The following is a 13371-nucleotide window of genomic DNA, read 5'->3' on the forward strand; positions in this document are numbered from 1 at the left end:
GCTAAGTGATAGAATAGTCTACACAGAATAGCTTCCATCAAGAATTGTTCTGACTGGGGCAGCTAGGTGGCGCAGTGGATAGAGCCCCGGCCCTGGAGTCAGGAGGACCTGAGTTCAAATCGGCCTCAGACACTTAACACTTACTAGCTGTGTGACCCTGGGCAAGTCACTTAACCCCAATTGCCTCACTAAAAAAAATAAAAATAAAATAAAGAATTGTTCTGACTACAGCCTATCTTTTGAATTTAAAAAAAAGTTTTTCTTTTTTTCTTTATTTTTAAAGTAATAAACATTTTTATTTATAGTTTAGGGTTCCAATTTTTATCTCTCCTTCCCTCCATCCCCTCCCCAGACTCCCTGAGGCAGTAAGCAATAAGATGGTTATACATGAACGATTATGTAAAAAATTACCATATTAGTAATTTTGTATAAGAAAACTTCAATAAAAAGAAAAAATGAAAGAAAGTGAAAAGTAGCATGCTTCAGTCTGTGTTCCATCAATATCAGTTCTTTCTTTGGAGGTAGATAGTATGTTTCATCAATAGTCTTTTGGGATTGTCTTGGATCATTGTATTGTTGAGTATAGTTAAGTCACTCAGTTCAAACAATATTTCTGTCTCTGTGCACAATGTTCTCTTGGTTCTGCTCACTTCACTATATATCAGTTCATATAAGTCTTTCTAGGCCTTCTGAAATCATCCTGCTTGTCATTTCTTATAGCACAATAATATTCCATCACCATCATATACCATAGCTTGTTTAGTCACGCCCCAATTGATAGGCATTCCTTTTATTTTCAATTCTTAGCCACCACAAAAAGAGCTACTATAAATATTTTTGGTACAAGTAGGTCTTTTTCTCCTTTGTGGAATTTCTTTGGGATATAAACCTAGCAATGGTATTGCTGAATCAAAGTGTATTCACAGTTCTATAACCTTTTGGGCATAGTTCCAAATTGCTCTCCAGAATGGCTGGATCTTTTCACAACTCCACCAACAGTGGATTAGCATACCAGCTTTTACAATCCCCTTCAACATCCAGTATTTTCCATTTTTGTTATATTTGCCACTCTGCTAGGAGTGAGGTGATACCTCAGAGTTGTTTTAATTTGCGTTTCTCTAGTCAATAGTGATCTTGAGCATTTTTTCATGATTATAGATAGCTTTGATTTCTTTGTCTGAAAACTGCCTGTTCATATCCTTTGACCATTTATCAGTTGGGGGAATGACTTATATTTTTATAAATTTGACTCAGTTCTCTATATAATTGAGAAATGAGGCCTTCATCAGAGATCTTTGTTTCATAAATTCTTTCCCTGTTTTCTGCTTCCCTTGTAATCTTAGTTATATTAGCTTTATTTGCGCAAAACCTTTTTAACTTTATATAATCAAAATGATCTATTTTACATTTTGTTTTACTCTCTATATTTTCTTTGGCCCTAAATTCTTCCTCTGCCCATAAATCTGAAAGATAAATTATTCCATACTCTCTTTTTTTTGTTTTTTGTTTTTTTAAGTGAGGCAATTGGGGTTAAGTGACTTGCCCAAGGTCACACAGCTAGTAAGTGTTAAGTGTCTGAGGTCAAATTTGAACTCAGGTCCTCCTGAATCCAGGGCTGGTGCTCTATCCACTGCGCCACCTAGCTGCCCCCAAATATAAGCAGTTTCTTTGAATTGAATTTTAATTTTATTTTAGTGGGGCAATGAGGGTTAAGTGACTTGCCCAAGGTCACACAGCTAGTAAGTGTCAAATGTCTGAGGTCAGATTTGAACTCAGGTCCTCCTGAATCCAGAGCCAGAGCTTTATCCACTGTGCCACCTAGCTGCCCCTCTATTAAGTTTTAATGGAGAAGTTGAATAAGGGAGTGCTTTATGTACTATGGAGTTATAAAAATACTTTTAAAACAACTAGGAAATGAAATATGCTATTAAAATGGAAAAAAATAATTTTCAGAAGTCAGATTTGGTTTTTCAGAATTCAAATTCTCTTTTTTCAGGCAAAAGTCCAATGTGGGAATCGAGGGGGAACAGTCAAAATAATCACATTAAGTAGGAAAAGAGGTAACAAAACCCTAGAACAACCTTAGAACAATCAACCGTAAGGTCAAAAATTCTAGCTATGATGTCTAAAATCTATTGAATGGTCACCTTAAATTAGAAACATATAGCACCGTTCTTTGGACAGTAAGTATTTATTAAAGTATATTAGGGGTTAGTAAAGAGAAACACATGGATAAAGAATGAGATCTGTTTACTCTCCCTATTCTGCCTGCCCCCGCCACCAAGCCAAAGTCCGGAAACCAAAATAGAACCTCGATTCTCCCCTTGGCTTCTCCCAGAAGCCCCCTGTCAAACCAGAAGCAGGGCCGTCCACACACACACAGCTCCAAGCTAATTGGGTAGTAGCACCAATTGATATGACCCACAGGTGGTAGACACGACTTCCTGACGCCAATCTGACCTTCAAAACCCTAGAAAGGTCACTTCTGGATGCTAAGTCACATGGTTTCTTTTCAGGCCAGAGCTCACAATGTCCTTCCCAGCAGGGGGTGTCATTCCAATTCTCACACAACTGACTGCTGACTATAATAATAATCTTTAGGTAGCCCTAATCTTTGAAAGTTCAAAAGTAATCTAAGAATTTGTCATAAAGCAGTTAGCCTCAGGTCCATCTCTACCTTGAAAATATTTCTGTCCAGAATCAGGAGAATAATTTGCATGAAACCCACAATATTGCAAATGTAAACAACTTGGAAAAACTTAACTATCAATGCAGTGACCAATCATAATCCAAGAAAACTAATGTCAAAACATGAGGCTGATGATGAAGCTTGCTTTCCATCTTTTGGTGGTTGCCTGTAGGTACCAAACACTACATGCATGTTCAAACAAGATCACTTTGGGGTTTTTTTTTGACTTATTTATCACAAAGAAAAACTTTTATTTGTGTGTGTGGTTGTGTCTATTTGTAAGCCTACTGACAGGATAATGATAAGAGAGAAAAGAGAAAGAAAGAGAGAGAAAAGAGAGAAAGAAAGAGGTAGAAATGAAGGAGAGAAGGGAAGAGAAGAAAGATGGAAAGAAGGGATGGAAGGAGAGAGGGATGGAGGAAGGAAAGGAAGGGAAGGAACAAAGGGGAGGAATGGAAGAAAAAAGAAGGAAAGAAGGAAAGGAAGGAAGGAAGGAAGGAAGGAAGGAAGGAAGGAAGGAAGGAAGGAAGGAAGGAAGGAAGGAAGGAAGGAAGGAAGGAAGGAAGGAAGGAAGGAAGGAAGGAAGGAAGGACTGTTAATGAAACATTTTTAAAACATGTAGAAAAGCGCAGAAGGAGGGTCAGATGAGTACACAGACAAGAAAGACAAAGTTGATACCACCATGTTAAGTTTAATATGTAACACTTGTTTCACCACGCTTTCCCACTGTGGTTATAGATATTGTTACTGTATCTTCAAAAATCAGATAGAATGTTGCAGTAAAGGCAGTTTGGAGATGCTATTGCAACTCTTGCTATGAGGTGTTTTTCCTAAGGAAACAAAATATGTTGGAGTTATTTTAATCTATGAGGAATCTATAAAGAAGGCAAGAAAAAACATGTTTGTTCACAAAATTTATTGATTAATATTATAGATATAAAATATTGTAAAGAAAATTCTATACAGATTTTGCAGGAGCTGGCAGTGCATTCTAGATAGACTATTTCCTTCCTGTGATGGCTGAAGAGGCGATAAAAAAAAAAAAGGATTAACAGGATTTGTTTCCAGAGAGACTGGATTTAATTCCTATCTTAAGAAAAATATGAAAAGGATTCTTGAGACACTTTAAACAGTATGTGGAGTGAACTGTCTGGTAAAATTGTTTTCATAAATAAAGAAAAATCATTTGCTGTCAAGCGAAGGTTTTAGGTGACCACAGTGATGAGTCTTATATTTTAAATAATTATCTTTGTTGTACTATTGATTCTAATTGTCAACAAATTGCATATTTCATAAAGTCATTGTTTAATTAAATAATAGAGATAAATTAAATTAAATGGATTAAACGTTTTAATATAGAAATATAAATAATTACTGTTGGAAAAGGACATTCTCAAGTCTTTTTTTCTTTTTTGTGAGGCAATTGGGGTTATAAGTGACTTGCCCAGGGTCACACAGCTAGTAAGTTCAAGTGTCTGAGGCTAGATTTGAACTCAGGTCCTCCTGACTCCAGGGTTGGTGATAGAGCTATCCACTGTGCCACCTAGCTGCCCCGACATTCTCAAGTCTTAAATAATATTTAACTAACTGGAGTGGGTGTTCAGACCAATTGGCCAATTCGAAAGAGATTATATTTTATTAATTATAAACTAATGAAAAACATCCTTAGGTTATCTAGAGTTTGAGGTAATAAGATATAGGAACAAGATGTAGGGTGACCTACAAGTGTGGCCAACCCTCAGTTTTTCTTGTTCAGTCATTTCAGTTGTGTCCAACTCTTCATGACCCTATTTGGGGTTTTCTTGACAAAGGTACTGGAGTGTTCATTTTATAGATGAGGAAACTGAGGAAAACAAGGCTAAGTGACTTGTGCAGGGTCACACAGCAAGTAAGTATCTGAGGCCAGACTTGAACCCAGGAAGATGAATCTTCCTTACTCCAGGCCTGACACACTCTCCACTGTGTCATGTAGCTGCCCTAGGTTTACTTAGCTAAATATTCTATAAAAAATTAAAAATAACTAACCCATACATAATAGAAATTTACAGTTTCACATATAAGCCCCCTTCTCTATTCTTTGTGTAGGGGAAATTCTGTTGGCATTTGTTCAAATTAATCCTTTTTTTAAAAATTAAGATTTTTAAGAAAGATAGTCCTATCCATCCCCTCCTTCCCTAGCTGTGCAAAGATTAGAGAATTGTTACTTTGACCTCTTCCAAATCATTTCTGGTCTATTCTCTTTACTCTCTAGAGAGGCACTCTTGCTGTTGCAACATGAAAAACTGCTGTGTCCAATAAAGCTGGGGTGAACATCAAGTGAATATTGTATTCTTTGCTTTGAGTTTGCAGTCCCCTTGGTATACTTTCTGGGGCTAAAGACAAGCAATTAGTCTTGTGGAATTTTCATGTAAAGACAGAGTTTCTATGAGTATTTATTGAAATATTTTGTTAGAACCATGACCTTCCCAATACGGGTATACCTTTCAGTGAAGTAGATGACAAACCATCCACACCTTCCTATTCTGTAGGATTCTTTCAATTGTGTATCTTATAACTCTTGATACACTTGCTAATAGCATGTTTTGATTGCTTTTACAGTTATAAATTTGTTTTGTTTAGGTGAGTGTATCAAACAAACTTTTTAAACTGTAAATATGTGTTTTTATTACATAAGTCATGTAAAATTATTTTTTAAATTATGTATCATAAGATCATATCTATGGAACTGGAAGAGAGATTGGAAATAGTTATCTAGTCCAATGGTATCAAATTCAAATAAAAAAAGGGGTCATTAAATACTACATAAGGATCCCTGTGGGTACATATTGACTTAGAGAAGCACATATCAACATTATGTTTTATTGCATTTATGTATTTATTGTTAAATATTCCCCAATTACATTTTGTTTTGTTTTGTTTTTGCAGGGAAATGAGGGTTAAGTGACTTGCCCAGGGTCACATAGTTAGTAAGTGTCAAATGTGTGAGGCTGTATTTGAACTCAGGCCCTCCTGAATCCAGGGCCAGTGCTTTATCTACTTCGCCACCTAGATGCCCCTACCCAATTAGATTTTAATTCACTTTGGAGTTTGTGGGCCACATGCATCCCCCACCATGTGTTTGACACTTCTTGGCTAGTCTAACCCCCTCATTTCACAGATAAGGAAGCTGAAGCCAGGGTAGGATAAATGACTTGTCCAAGGTCATCTGGCAACTGTTATAGGCAGGATTCAAAACCATATCTGCCGGTCTCTGAGTGATGAACCCTATCCACTGCACCATGCTGCCTCTTTCTATCCACACTATTATTCAGGTGATGTTGTAGGGCTGAGAGTCACCAATCATCAAAAATTTAAGTTTGAGTCTCACCGAAAGGGCAGTAGAAAGTCAGCAGGTGTTATGTGTGAATAGGCTGCCATATATTTCTAACAAGGTGTTGTACAGGAAATGAAGCATGAAGGATGCCATCAAGGATTTTGATCTTTGTGGTCCAGTGGCAAGATATACGTCAGGATGACTGGAGGTGGCCCCAAGATGTTTAAGGCAATCTGAGTTAAGTGACTTGCCCAGGGTCATACAGCTAGTGTCTGAGACGGATTTGAACTCAGGTCCCCCTGACTCCAGGGTCAGTCCTCTATCCTTTAAGCCACCTAGCTGCCCCTAGGGATTGATGGGTATTATGAAAGGAAGAAATGTCCTAAATCCTAACAGCTGTTCCTTCTGTGCACCCCTTTCCCCAAATCAAGGCTTTCTTCTTTATGCTAGTATTACTACTCCGGCACAAGGGAATGCTAAACTTGAAGTGGCAAAGGAGTAAGGGAAAAGGCTGCAATTTTCTAAGCTTTGCAAAAGGATAGAACTATGTGAGAGGGAATAAATGATCTCAATTTGTATTGCCATCATTTAGGATGTATGGGGGTGAGTGTGGGGCTGGGGGAGGTGACTACAAGACCAGATTTTAGTATCATTTTTTTAATGTCCCAAACTCCCAAACCCCACCATCTAAAACACCAAAACCGAGTAGTCCATCTTAAAATATTGGGGCATTAACCCCCAAAGTAAATTCTATAATGTAAAAACTGAAAGAGAGCTTTCTGAATGAAGTTTAATTAAAAGTACCTTCCTTCTGAGTTTGTTTTGGGGGGGGGCAGGGCAGAGCAGATTATATTCTATCTGATCTAATAATTTCTTTTTACACACACAAAAATAAAGAGAATGTACAACATTATTAATTAGAAAAATATTAGAAAATGTTAGAAATATTAGAACATTTACAAAAAGCTTTCTATGGCTGTTGGGACCTTTTCTTCTTCCTTGTGTCCTGGATACATCCACTCATTTCCTGGTTTCTTCCCTTAGTTTCGGCTTGCCCTCAATTTGCCTCTCCTTGCCTTGCCTTTTCTTGCTCCTTATTGGCTTCCTTTCCTTGGCTAAGACCTTCCTCTAGGATTTTATTCAGATTATCTAGAAGGAAGGCAGAATGGTCAGGAATAAATACAACCATCCACATAGTCCAAAAACTGACCAGCTACTGCTAAGAAATGTTCTTTCTAAAACCACCCAAATGTGCAAAAATCGAAAATCAAGTGAACAATTGATGGGCCAAAGTTAAGGCCAGAATTTTAGATTTGGAGGTTAAAGGCAACAGGCCAGCACCTTAACTTGGTGGTCAAAGGTTGCTTTTTCTGCCTCTCACTAACAGAGCAATATGAAAAATATTAAAAGATTTAGAAGAACAATAGCTTCAATCCAGATCGTTCCTGTGGTCATTTAAAACCATAAAACACGCATCTATGTGCTCATAAGTATCTTAAATCTGAAGAAGCTATTGAAGTCTAAAAATAGATACTGCAGAACACCAACATTTATTTAAAACAAGGTTCAAATATTCATATTCTGCTCTTAGTCTGTGGGAAAGGAAAGAATTGGCAAGCTGGGGAGCTCGGTCTTGGCTCACCTAATTAAAATATAAAGGCTAACTTGCCTTGTGATCACTGGCTTTCGCCCTTGAACACAGAAATGAGATCACAGATTTTCACGAAGTAAAGGAGCGGCTGGGTCTGCTGCTGCCTCTGTCTCTCTCTCTTGCTGGAGCCTCAGTTCTGCATTACATCACTGGCGGCCAGCTCCCGCTGGGGTGGAAAGAGGAAGCGTCAAGGAGCGATTCCTAGACTGATTAGGATAAAGAAGGAAGAAGAAAAAGCAGGAACAGGTTCGAGAAAATGGGGAGGGTGTGCCAGAGCGGAAAATAGGTAGCCCCATCCCCTGTGCCCCTTGGAGCTCTTACTCCTCCCGCTCTCCAAAGCCCCCCCCCCCCAAACCCAAACAACCCCTCACAATCCGAGTGAGAGATGCTTTAGGAAGGAGGGGTCACGAAAGGAAAGGGGGGGACGGCAAAGAGGTAGAGATCTCCTTCCTCCCCCCGCCCCATCCCAGCAGTGCATCCACAGAGAGGCGACAGCAGCCAAAGGGAGAGATTTTTTTTAAGGGGGAGGGGGGATTTCTTCTGTACCAGGAGGTACATCAGCCGGCGGTGCTGGAGGAGCCAAAGGAAGGGGGAGGAAGGATCTCTCACCTTCCCCCCAGATGAGAAGATCATGCCATGGCAGAATTGGCGACGACGGCCAGCAGCAGCAGCAAGAGGGGCGGCAACGGGAGGCACGGGAGCAGCAGCAGCAGCAGCAGTAGCAGCAGCAGCAACAACCCTGCAGCAGGGGCGGCGGCGGCGGTAGCAGAGGGAGACGGAGGAGATGGGGAAGAAGGAGGAGGAAAAAGAGGGGGAGAAGGGGCAGCGGCGGCTGTGAACTCCCAGGATGAGGACTACGAGTGCAAGATCTGCTACAACTATTTCGACTTGGACCGGCGGGCCCCCAAGCTTCTGGAATGCCTGCACACCTTCTGCCAGGAGTGCCTGAGCCAGCTGCAAGTCCGCGGGGCTGCCCAGCAGGAGCGCGAGCAGCAGCAGCAGCGGCCGCCCCCGGCCCCTCCGCCCTGGCACCCTGGGCCAGCAGGGGCCGCCGAAGCAGGGACCGGGCTTGCCAACCCCGGTCCTAGCTCGTCGGGCCTCGGAGGCATTGCCTGCCCGGTGTGCCGCCACCGCACGGCCCTGCCCGACAGTCGCGTGCACAACCTGCCCAACAACACCAAGTTCGCCGAGGCCTTTCCGCTCTACCTGCGCGCTGCGCAGGACCCGCTGCCCCAGGACAGCCTCCCGCCGCTGCCGCTGCCGCTGCCCCCACCCCGGCGCGCCGGGGGCGCCCAACCGCACCACCCCGCGCACAGCCACCCTCACGCCCACCACCACCATCACCACCACGCCCATTCCCACCCGCCCCCAGCGCTCGGGCAGCGGGAGGAGCCGGCGGGCGGGGCGGCTGCAGCGCCAGCGTCAGAGCCGGCTCCAGCTCCGGCGTCCATTCCGGCCCCGGTCCAGGCCCCGGTGCCCCTCGGCCGTGGCGGCCTCAGCTCCTCCGCCGGGCCCGCGGGAGGAGGCGGCTACGAGAGCTGCCAGAACTGCAAGCGGGCTGCGCTGACAGCCGGCTGCGTGTGCGTGGTCTTCTCCTTCCTCTCCATGGTGGTGCTGCTCTTCACCGGCCTCATCTTCGTGAACCACTACGGCGGGGGTGGAGGCGGGGGTGGCGTGCCCGGGACAGCCCCCGGCACCACAGCGGGCGGCTCGCCGTCGCCGTCGCCCGTGGGGCCCATCTGCCTCTCGGTGGCCAGCATCCTGGCCTTGTTCTCTGTCGTCGTCACTTGGGTCATCTGCTGGCTCAAGTACCGTCCCGAAGGGGCGGCCGGGGGCTCAGCTGCAGCCGCCACGGCTGGGGGCGGGGGCAGCGGCGGAGCTGGAGGTAGTGGTAGTGGAGGAGTAGGCGGAGGAGGAGGAGGAGGCGATGGCGGAGGAGGAGGAGGAGAAGGAGGAGGAGGAGGAGGAGGAGGGGGAGGGGGAGGAGGAGGAGGAGGAGGAGGAGGAGGAGGAGGAGGAGGAGGAGGAGGAGGAGGAGGAGGAGGAGGAGGAGGAGGCGGTGGTGGCGGCGGCGGCGGCGGCGGTGTCCCCCGGGGCCGGGCTGCGGCCACTGCTGGTAGCCGGAGGAACAACATGTAACTAACCAGAGGCTCTCTTCTTCGACCCCTCCGCATAGTCCAGTGAGGGTCTGGAAACCCCTCCCAGCCGTCTCCCAAAGGTTCAGGAAAAATCTGGTTCTCCCCTCCTCTTGTCACTTCCCACTTTCCACCTCCTCTGAAGTAAGTCCACCGTCAGGGTGGGCGATGCTGGCATGCATACCCCCTCCCCTTCTTTTTACTACCACTCCCGTCCCTTTCTGTTTACCATACTCAGCCTAGCTGGTGTTATTTACATCACTTCTACTGCGGGTGCCTCCCTACCCTACAATCCTTTTGAATGGAAACTTCATAAGAGAACGGATAGCCGAATGGCAGAAATTACGGATGCCTTTGGGAAATTCGCCCCTAGACTGTGTAAAAGGAACCTAGGCATAGGAGGATCCACTGCCTATCCCACACACAGACACACACGTGCACGCACGAAGTCCTCCCTCACTTCCTCTCCTGTATCAGAGGAGTTAAAAAAAGAGAAGGGAAGTGACGCCCGGCAGGGCCATTTTTGCAGCCTCTGTGGCTGTATATATAGATGTGGGGGGGTGGGGGTGGGCGGATGTGGGGGTGCTCCAATCGAAGAGATGGAGGGAGTGAATGAGTATAAGGACCAGAGGAAAAAAACAATGGTGAAGGTCAGATCTCTCTGTTGCTGGTCCTACTGGAATGTGATGTGCATGCCTACGCAATGTATGCCATTTATAAAGCACTGGGATGTGGGAAATGAGATATTAGCTTGGCCGGGTTATCTCCTCTGTACTTTCTCTGGGGCTTGGACCAGGCGTAGTGACAGTAGATGGGAAATTGCGCGCGCGCGCGCATAAACTTGTCTAAGGAAGGCTATGTACGCACCTAGTGGCCGCTCACTGCAAACTAAAGAGTTCCCCCACTGGCTTACTCAATGTCTCCTGGAGAGGCGTAGGGGGTGAGGTCCACGACGTCGAAACTAGTTAGTCTTGATGTTACTTATGTGGGCACAGTTATTTCAGCTACGGTAAGTGGACTTAAGAAGCCTAAAGTACCCCTTACATCAGAACATAGCAGCTTGCTTTTACCCCCACCTGGAAGGTAATCAGACGTAGGAAAGCCGAATATGATTAGTGTTCCATACACAGCGCGCCCCCCCCCCACACACACACTTTTCCTACTTAAAATTTTAACAATTATTTTAAAGATATTAATATGGAAGTTACTTTTGTGTATTGCATTTCTCAAAACTGGGTTGATATGTAGTAAGATTCTTCATTTCCCATATTTCTCACAAAAGCAAGATTTGGGGGCAAAAAAAAGATAGAAAAACTTAGTCAAAATGTTATACTGGGAAAAAGACACCCAGAGCATAATAACTAATTCAATTACATAATAAAAGTAGGAGCTTGCACAGTGCCAATATTTAAATGGTACTGTTTTCCATAACTATGACAATTTTTCCCTTTATTATCAAGAATCTGTATTATTAGGTTCTAAGTAAGAACGGTATTTAGAACACTGTTTTGTGTTTGGCTGGTTGATATTTTTATTGTAATTACTGATAAAATTCATACGTGAAGAGAGAATAATAGAGCAAAAAGGGTTGCACATATTCCTGATTTTATAACAAATTACTAAGATTAATTCCTAGTGTATGGGGGAGGGAGGGGCTGAGGTACCTTGGAACCTGGATGTCCTTTTAAAAAAGAAAGTAAAAACGAAGGAACAATTCATCATTATAATACATATTATGTAGGAACAGATTATTTATTCCATGTTTCAGTATTTTGGAATGAGATGAGTTTCAATGCTTAACAATCAGAAACTACAGGTGGTAGTATGTTATTCTTTATGCATATATGCAAGCTGTCTGCATGATATCCTGACCAGTATTCTATTAACAGACTTTTGAACATTGACATTTATCCTAAGGATGCAATAATATAACGACTCTGCAGGAGGGGCAGGACAGCAATTGAAGACACAGTATAAATGTATTTAATGACACAAGATGTGTGCATTGTCCAGATGATCAACATCCTATAAAATATATTTATACAAAGATTCATTTTAATGAAAACTATTTGTTGCAAATGTTGTATGGCACTTATGTATCTAAAGAAGTCCACATCCATTTTCTAATCTAATAGTTTATATGTTATTGAAAAGGAAACAGTTCACAAATATTATCATGGGTATTTCATGGAATTTCCTTCTAATTCTTAGGAAGAAAATTGAAAAAAACAGTCTGGTTCTATCTAATTCTTAGATTGAAGTTCAGCTCATTCATTTACTGTCCTTAAATTCAGTATCTTGAATAGAATCATGTGAGGTCTATTTATCCCTAGCTTCTTTCTTTCTTCTAAATGCTTACTTGGAAGCCTAAATTTCATAGACTTTTTTTTTGCATTGTTCATATATAAAATTATGTTGCAACACCTCTGTATTTATTTACATTTTGTCCTTTATTTATTTATACATGTACCTCTATTGCTCAGATTCTGGGTACATTTATATGCTTATTTATTCATGTCCATTTATACCTGCATTTACTTTTATGTACCTCTACATATATGTGAGTACATATGTGTATATAAACACATTGAAAAAGTTTATACTAGTTATCCCACTTCCTTAAACCAACAAGCTGGAGGTCTATCAAAAGCTATTCTGAGAATGACCTCCTGGTTCTTCATTTGTACTTAATGCATCTCATCAGGCTTGATTCATGTCAGACAGAAGGTAGGCTAATGTGGCTAAAATAGGTTCTTTCAAATATGTTAGACATATGTGTTCCAAGGAATCTTTAAAACGGTTTCACACAAGTTATAACAATATTTGGCTTCTTTTGTGAACTGATCAGGACTCATACATTTAATGTAATGAGAAATTTTAGTTCAAATCTTTAATAAGGTTAAGTGCCCAAATTCAATAGACTACATTTTAAAAGACCAATGTCAATGATCTAGCTGTCCTTGCTTGATTAGTGAGATGCTAATTTGCAGTTACCCTTCAGTAGCAGGTTGATGTGATGAGGCACATTCATTTTTATCTTCTGTTGGTTCTATGATACTTTGAGGGGCCTTCTGATTCAGAAGAATGTTGTAATATATGCTGACTAATTACAGAGCTCCTGAAGCCACTATGGCTTAGAATTGTCACTGAACTATCACTCATCGGTGACCCAGTGCCTAATCCAGTGCCTTGCCCATAGTAGTAACTCAATAGTTATTTAAGGAATGAATGGTGTGGAGGATTCCAAGTGAATGTGTCTTGATTTTCTTCCTTTATTTTGCTTATGTTTTTTGGTTTGTTTGTTTGTTTGTTTTTGAGAAAGTATCTACCTGGAAAGATTCTTCAGGAACCCAGTTGAATTCTGGATCCCTTGAATAAGCCCTTCTAATAAGGCCTTAGTAACAGGCTCAGATTTACATCGGACAGATTGCCCCTTGACAACCCCAAGGTTCCCTTGTGACTCTGGAAATGGCCAGGAATTGTAGGTTTCAAGTTAGTGATGGTAGTATGTACTGAATAACCAGGCTATATTTAGCACACCATATAGGAAGCTGACTTAACATATGGGAAAGAGCATTTACCC

At 42.4% G+C, this 13371-nt stretch overlaps 1 protein-coding gene across 1 annotated transcript; it reads left to right on the top strand.

The window, feature by feature from the left end:
- Positions 1–7716: 7716 nt before the first annotated feature.
- On the top strand, positions 7717–13166 carry LOC122747144 (POU domain, class 3, transcription factor 3-like). Its single transcript, XM_043993346.1, has 3 exons — positions 7717–7899; positions 8274–9555; positions 13107–13166. Exons 2-3 carry the CDS (start codon positions 8290–8292, stop codon positions 13164–13166), a joined length of 1326 nt encoding a protein of 441 aa, XP_043849281.1. The 5' UTR covers positions 7717–7899; positions 8274–8289.
- Positions 13167–13371: the final 205 nt, after the last annotated feature.

This window comes from Dromiciops gliroides, chromosome 3, assembly GCF_019393635.1.
Source record: "Dromiciops gliroides isolate mDroGli1 chromosome 3, mDroGli1.pri, whole genome shotgun sequence".
NCBI classification, from domain to species: domain Eukaryota; kingdom Metazoa; phylum Chordata; class Mammalia; order Microbiotheria; family Microbiotheriidae; genus Dromiciops; species Dromiciops gliroides.